Consider the following 7,920-nt stretch of genomic DNA (forward strand, 5'->3'; position numbering starts at 1 on the left):
GTGGCTGAGCCCCTGCTGGGGTGTTTCTCTATGGGGATACAGCACTGGGTCTGCTCCCTGCTTTTGGGGACGACTCATTCACCGTGGGGGTTTGCAATAGAGCCGCGTGTGCTTCTTTGGGCATAGTTGTACCCACAACATTAATTTAAAGCAAACAGAAATATGTGTCAGTACCGAGAGGGGAAGGCTGTTTAGTTAAATATCCTTACGTGTGTTTGCGTTGTCAAGGAGAAAGGTATGCCTGTGAGAAGCTTGTGAATGGCTCTGATTTTTTGCTTCTTTTTTTTTTTTTCAGCGTTTTCAAAGTGTAACTAAATTTGGCAATATCAGATCAACAAATTCCCCAGTACTCTCTCTCAGATATTACAGATATACTGGGATCTGGGGTATGGTGTGTATGGCTTAGCAACATACCTAGCAACCATAACAAATAAAAATGTCACGGTTCAGCTCTTCATTAAGGCCTGTAGCAGAATTAATAAGTGTTGTGGAATGTGTGCTTGGGCTTTTGCTTTAGCAAGGGCTCAAACCGTGATATAAATCTGTGGGAGGGGACAGGGCAGTGTTAATGTATGCACTGAGCACCAGGCTGGCCTGCTTGGTGGTGCTGGCATGGCACAGCTGTAATACAGTCCAGATTTTAGCCTGCCATTTGTAATAGCTGTGTTAATAATCTCTTCTGCATTTAGCAAGAGAATTGTCACCTCGGGCTTGCGGGGATCTCTCTCATTAGGCTGAGGGTCTCTTTGGTGTGATGGCACCTATAAAGTTTGGCCATTCGTTGGGTTGCCCGGATTTGCCTTAAGACCCCTTTCCTGAGCAGTCTGTGATTGGGATGTCCTGTGTGGCTACACAGACACTTGAGAGAGTGAGAGGGATGCCTGCAGTGGCTGTCCACCACCCTATTCTCATGTGTCCCGGGAGGAAAGTACTCAATCCCTCCTTGCTGGGATACACCTACCATGCCTACTGCAGCTGATGGATTGTCAGGATGGTCTGCAGCCATGTGGGAAGCAGTTGGAACGAGGTGCTACTTCCTTCTCCATCCAGCAGCTTTTGGGATGGGCTTGGATGTGCACGGGCAGACAGTGTGGGCTCCAGGTTGTTCATCTGGCTCTACTACGAGCCAGGTGGGAGAGTGATTCAGGAAGGCCAGTGCTACAAGCATCAGGTCATCTCTTCAGGCCTCAGTGCAGTGCAGTGCATGGCAGACCTACGTGAAAAGGATCGTCCTCCATTTAACGCTGCTATCATTCTCTCCCTAAAAGGGGAAGGAGATCGGTACAGGTCACAGGATAAAATGTTCAAGAGGTCCAGGGCCACAGCAAACGTGAAGTCTTGATGTTTGTTGTTTTTTTCTGTGGGGAAGGGAAAAAAAAAAAATCCCCTGGGTTCCTCTGTCCTTCTATGTACATTTTTGGTCTGGTAGATATTCCAGGAATCTCGCTATACATTTAGATTAAGGGATTAGTGCCCTTCCTGAGCAGGGGAGGGCTCTCATCGGCCCTTTGAGGGGTAGAACGGTGGCTTTGGGGCTCTCCCAGGGCATGCAGAGCAAGTCTGGAGCCAGCTGCATGGGGACTGCTTGCCTTCAGTGTCTGTAGGGGAGCAGAGGCAAACCTAGCTATTTCTTGAGCTCTAAAATGTTATTATCCCAGTGAGAAGTTGTATTTACCAGGGCCAGAAGAGCTTCACACTGCACATTCCAGGCTGCAGGATGTTACAGTTGCTGCTCTGGGAGAGGGAAAAATCTCCTTTAGTCAGCTCAAATGCTGGCCAGAGGTTTCCAGCCCAGTCCAGGCACAGCGGAGCCAACCTGAAACTTTTCTGGGGCTGAAAGAGCGATCTGCATCCAGCTAAGGCTATGAGACATATAAGCCTCCCAGCTCCAATCCTGGCCCTTGGGGCAGGCCAGAAACACTTGGGAGGATGGGCACCACTTTGCAAGCAGAACAGAGATGCTCCTACATGTCCCTGTGCCAGTCCTCTGTGCCTCAGTGCATCCTGAAGAGAGGAAACCTGTTCACCCTGGCCTTGGGAACTGGGAAAATGCTGTCAGTGAAGGATTACTCTGTAATGAAAGCCTCCAACACAGAGGTCCGAACACCCATCCCCAGCCTCATCAGCCAGCTGAAGCATCAGATGGAAACTATTCAGAAAGTCATCCTCTCTTGCTTCCCAGCCGAGGTGCGTTTCATCCATCCCGCCCGGCTGTGGGCAGGATTTGGGCTCTGCCATACTGGGTGGTTAAAGTTCCTTTCAGCCCCCAGACTATGCCAGTCTGAATCCTTCAGTCCCTTTTCAAGGCACAGTTCGGTTCTCTCTGGTTCACTCTGGGCATGAGCTGCCCTGTGTTGGGAAACCGGGGAGGGGGGAAGGAAAAGATGAGCTTCCCAGCAGCTCCCTGTGCCCACCTTCATTGGCACATCCCCACACCTCCTTCCCCTCCTCCCCATCCCTCCCCAGCAGCATAACGCAGGAGAACAAAAACAAAGGCAAGCTATAGTCCCATAAACCCAGAACCCATCCCCAGTGGGCTGTGGGTGAACACACCCTACCCGTGCTGCGGATACTTTATTCTGCTCTGCACCTACTCAGAGGCTATATCATCCTTTAATTGTACTACATGAAAGAGAAACATGCATAATGTTTTTGTGGTTTACATGAACAAGCGCTGCACCGGGGAGCAGAGGTGAGCAACACATTGGTGCAGACCTGGGCACGTGTTGCAGCACCATGGCAGGAGCCAACCCCACAGCTATTCCTGCAAGAGGACAAGGGGTGTTTAAAAAGTGAGATATTCACACCCTGAGCTCTTGCAAGACAAGCACCATGCTCAGCTGAAGTCATCCCCATGGCACGTCCATGCCAGGACATGGGTGGATGCAGGTGCACGACCCCATCCAAGAGGATTAAGGAATAGGACAACCTTCCAGCCATCCCTCATCTCCAGCCCATCAAGTGTGATGGCACCGAGTCCTTCCTGCATCTCTGGAGACCTCAGGATGGCTGACCCCAATGCGAGCAACAGCCTCACTTCTAGACAGTCCCACCCCAAACTTTCTGCTTCAGTTGTGTGCTGGGAGCTGAGGCTGGGAAGAACTTCTCCACATGCTCTGAGCAATGCAATGTGTTGTGCCACACAACCTCAGGGCTTGCAGGGCACAGCCACCACCCCAAGCAGCACCAAGAGCTTGAGCTCCGCTCAGCAAATCCCAGCTGGGGGTCTTGGTGTTCAGAGGGAAGCAAGCCCAGCCCAGTGCAGAGAAGGGCTGACAGCACCAGCTTAGCTTCTTTCCTACAAAAAAAAAAGGGAATCAAAAAGGAAGTAAGCACCTTGGTTTCTACCTGCTGGTTTGCACTGTGTAGGTGCAGAGGTTATAGGATGTCCTCCTGGAGGCTGTGGGCAGAAGTAACGCCCTGCTCCCACACTCAGCAAGCAAATAACCTGCATGCAGTTTGCTGCACCTCGTGTGCTGTGGGTGTAAAAAGCACCTGGTAACTCATAAAATCACCGCAATGCAGAGGGGGATGGCTGGCTTCAGGGCTCCAGTTCTTGCTGGCACCCAAAGTGCTTTCATCTGGAGGATGCTATAAAGGGACCATAAAAAAGGCCACCACACATATGAAAGCACCCAAACCCTGCAGCCTCCCTCTGTTCTGCCCTAGAACTCATAGGCAGAGATGAAGAGTGTGATTTTGGAGAGATGCTTGGCCTGAAAGGTGCGGTCCAGGTACTCAGACATGTCCACATCCACCTGGATGGTCTGGGGGCCCTTCAGGCTCTGCACCAGGATGAGCTCCCCAGTCTGCCGGTCCGAGCGCTGCATCACAAAGTGGCCCCGGTTGTTGCCTCCCACGATGCCAAAGCGGAGACTGTCGGGTCCCGGCCGGCCGGGTGCTGCCGCTGTGGCCATGCGGAAGAGCGGGGTTGGGGTCAGCAGGTTGGAGGGCAGGGGCAGGTAGTGGAAGGAGATGGTTTTGGGCGCCTGGTGGCACGATCTGCTATCCATCGGGCAGGGGTTGCGCTCACACTGGCTGCAAAGGGAATGAAGGAGGAGGAGGAAAGTTTGGAGGGGTCCTCCAGTGATTCCCCTCCCTGCAAGGAGGGACTGGGGGCTTGGAATGCCCTGTGCACAGAGCAGGGCCAGGTCTCTCATGCTGCACTCACAAGGGTGATGTTTTCACGTAGGTGATGTTGCCGCCGGGCTGGGGACACTCGGGGCTGACGCACTGGAAGCCCCCACCCGTGTTGATGCACGTTGTGCCCCGCGTGCAGTTGTCCCGCGACAGAGCGCACTCATCGATGTCTGCAAAACAGGCAGCAGAGACCTGGAAACACTCATTTCCAAGTGAATTTTGGCAGAAAACAGGTGAAGTGGAGCAAACCTTCGACAGGAATAAGGAAAGCATGGAAGCTTCCCACCCTGCCTCTTGCATCCCTCCCTGCCCGTGCACTGGCCTCTTTCAGGGTAAGGCTACAAACCCAAATCTGACAGAAATAAGCATTAAGTTCACTCCCAAATCTCATTTTCCATCTACTCCTGCTCTTTTCCTACTGTTTCTGCCCATGGCAGCAGGGGTTAGGGCAGCGGGATGGGCTTGTTTTCCTAACTTTCTGCTAAGCTCGCTGAATGCGTCAGCACACCAAGTAAGGTAAGGGTGGCTTACCTAGCAGTAAGACCAAGGGCTTTTAGTGCGGATATGTGTTGGGAGTGTTACCAAGATGTTATGAAAACACACTGCAGCAGCAGAAATCACATTGAAAATGGAGAAGCACGAGATTCTGGGTACAATCATGCAAGGTTGGACCAAGTGGGAAAGCCATCCATGCTGCCTCACCTTCGCAGCTCTTGTCATCGCCCAGCAGGCTGTACCCACTGGGACAGGCACAGCGGTAGGAGCCGGGTAGGTTGACGCAGAGGTGGGCGCACAGCCGTGGGGCTCCTTCTGCCTGGTACAGCTCACACTCATCCACATCTGCAGGGAAACAAGCAGAGCTGCACACCCATGGCCCCTCTACTCCTCACCCCGCAGCCCCTTAAGCCCTTACCCTGGCAGAGGCTGGCGGTGGCTGTGCCGCTCATGTGAAAGCCCGGCTCGCAGCGGCACTGCTGGGCATGCTCCACCTGGGCACAGCGCGGCTTGCGGCTGAAGGCAGGATCAGCTGTTGCACTCCATGTTGGGGGCTCTGCAGGGCACCAGGGGCGAGGTGAGCCAGGACACGGCACGCACCCAACCCGAGCCCCCTGCATCACCCACCTGTCTGCGTGCGATGCTGGCAGGCAGCCCCGCTCCATGGCGGTGGGCAGAGGCAGCGGTGCTGACCCGCTCCCTCAACGCAGGTGCCGCCGTTCTGGCAGGGGTTGCTGGAGCATGTGCTGAGATCTGCAAAAAGCCAGGTTTATCCGATGTATTTCGAAGCAGCATCATAACCTGATATTTCACCAAACCTGGACCACGAGAATCCCTCTTGTTCCAGTAAGCCCAGGTCTTGCAGCCAAACCTAGATCCCAGGAAATGCTCCCACATCCAGCTCTGTAAGGAGGGGAAATGGTACCTGTGCAGCGCGGCTCCTGTCCGCTCCAGCTGCCATCAGCCTGGCATATCCGTGTGCTGGAACCCTGCAGCTTGAAGCCGGGCTCACAGGCAAAGTGCACCTCGTGCTCCGCCAGGTACTTGGTGCCAAACATCCGCCCACCAGCGGGGGCCTGTGGGGCTGGGCAGGACACTGCAATAGACCGAGTTGGGGAGAAGTGTCCATCGCTCACCCCATCCCAAAGCCCCCACCACTCCCTGGCACTCACCAGGTGCCGGCTCCGGGGCTGCCTTGCTCAGTGCTGCATGCAATGTGCTGAGGCGGCTCTTCATCAGGCGCAGCCCCTCTGCGAAGCGCGTCTCCTGCCCCTTCAGCAGCTGCTGCATCTGCCGCACAGCTGCCAGGAGCTGCTGCCTGCCTGGGCAGCCCTGCAGGCACAGCAAGCCTCAGCACCCACCTGGCTCCTCCAGGGCCCATCATTTGCCCCCATTGGCCAAACAAGGGGGTTCTGAACCCAAACTTAGTGTGGGAAATCCCTAGCTCTGGCATGGCCTCCTGCATCCTACCATGGCAGCACATCAGTCTGATAGCTTTGTTAGCTCTGGGAGTGATGCCACGGCTCATCCTGCTGGAGCTAGAGCCATGTCCCACTTCCATATTACAAAATAATAGGAAAACAGATGTCTTGTGAGTTCTTCTGGGGCCAGAAACACTTGTGGGACTTCTGCCTGCAAGCTAATGGTTACCAAGGGACTGAGTCATGCAGGCGACGGGCATCTTTATTATAGGTTTCCTGAGGAATTAACTGAAAACCGAAGGGAAAGGAGCGAGAGCTGAGCAAAGCAGAGTCAGTTTTAGAGCCTGGAGGTTTGCAGAGCACGTGGAGCAGGGGATGAACAACAATCCCTATCAGGAGTGCACAGCCCCCTCCGCAGCCGTACCCTGATGTGATGGGAAAAGGAGCTGGGTCCAAAGCTGGGACCGAGCAAACAGAGCTACAGGGCAGGGGTTGATCCGCTTTGCAACCGAGGGTTTGCAAAGGAGAAAAAGAAAAGCCAGCCCCAAACGTTGTGCTGGGGGCACTCGGCATCATCCCCAGCCGCCGGTCGTGGCTGTTTCAGGGTTGCCGGGGATGAGCTGAGCCCTGGCGGCAGCTCTGGGGCGCACAGCACAGGAAGAGGGAGGAAAATGCAAATAGATGCCTGGCATCCCGCGCACTTCAATAAACAGCTCTTTGTTAGGTCCGATTTGAACTTCGGGAGCCAGCAGAGCTCCCTGCGGGGTGCTGAGCCGGAACAAAACCCCCTCTCTCCCATCAAAAACAGCGGTGCTTTTTGCTGCGGGCGTTACTCGCTCGTGATTTCAGGTGCAGGGAAATTGCAAAACAAACAAACAAACAAACAAACAGCGGCACAAAACCAACCCCGAAGCTTCGCTTTGCACTAACAGCCTCCGCGCTCACACCTCCCTCCCGCAGCGCTGGGTGCCGCAGAGGGGAGCGGAGCTGCGGCTTGTCTCACCTGCTGGGGTGGGGAACAAACTGCAGCAAACTGCGAAGGGGGGGTCGAGGAGTTGGGGGGTGGGAGTTTAGCGCGCTCTAAGCTATGGGGAGAAGGGAAAGGAGATGTGATCTTGCAGGAGGCATCCCCGAGACCCCGCAGCGCCCAGCCCTGGGGAGGCAGAGGGGCCAAAGGACGCGCGTTGGACAGCCCAGACCCACGCGAGGACGAGCTCACCTGGGCCGCCGGCGCGGCCAGCCGTGCCGCAGGGCACAGCAGCAGCAGCGGCAGCAGCAGAGGGAGGCTGCGGCGGAGCCCCGGAGCCATGGTCCTGCGGTGGAGCGGGGCTCTCGGCGGGAGGAAGGCGGTGAGCTCCCTCCGCCCGGCACCTCTGCCTCCTGGCTGGGATGAGTTATCCCTCCCACGCCGCCCTGCGCACCGCGGCCGGGGAAGCCGAGCCCTGGCGAACGGCACGGCGGGTGCCGGGCTCTGCTCGCACCCTGTGAAGCGGGATAAGGGCAGAGGATGGCGGAGCTCGCCCTATAGAGCGAGGCTCGGGGTTCGCCCGGGGGCAGCCCGCGTCCTCCTCCCTGAGCCCCGGCTGTGGTCACCGCCATCCCAAACGCTGCCTGGAGGGCTGGCTGCGTGCAGCCCTTCTGCCTGCGGCCACCTAAGGCCTGCCCTTAAAGAGGGGGTTGCCTTCGGTTCATCAGCTATTTCATCGTATTTCCCCTTATCTCTTTAGCTACCTGGATTTCAACCAATCTCCACCGCTGCACCCCACCTTCAACAAAGCCTGCGTTACCAGCCCGTAGGATTCCCATGCAGAGCAAATGATTGTGGCTTGCAAAAAGGCCACTCCTGGGGCACATGCAGCCCCTT

The 7,920-nt window shown here is 55.7% G+C and overlaps 1 protein-coding gene across 1 annotated transcript; it reads right to left on the reverse strand.

Annotated features, from left to right (window-relative positions):
- Positions 1-2,594: 2,594 nt before the first annotated feature.
- Positions 2,595-7,696, reverse strand: FBLN7 (fibulin 7). The gene is made up of 8 exons (XM_015856688.3): positions 7,276-7,696; positions 5,808-5,967; positions 5,561-5,731; positions 5,263-5,388; positions 5,054-5,191; positions 4,843-4,980; positions 4,172-4,310; positions 2,595-4,038 (listed from the first exon to the last, which is right to left on the reverse strand). Exons 1-8 carry the CDS (start codon positions 7,363-7,365, stop codon positions 3,666-3,668), a joined length of 1,335 nt encoding a protein of 444 aa, XP_015712174.2. The 5' UTR covers positions 7,366-7,696; the 3' UTR covers positions 2,595-3,665.
- Positions 7,697-7,920: the final 224 nt, after the last annotated feature.

This window comes from Coturnix japonica, chromosome 3 (assembly GCF_054131305.1).
Source record: "Coturnix japonica strain WE chromosome 3, WE-NBRP24, whole genome shotgun sequence".
NCBI classification, from domain to species: Eukaryota; Metazoa; Chordata; class Aves; order Galliformes; family Phasianidae; genus Coturnix; species Coturnix japonica.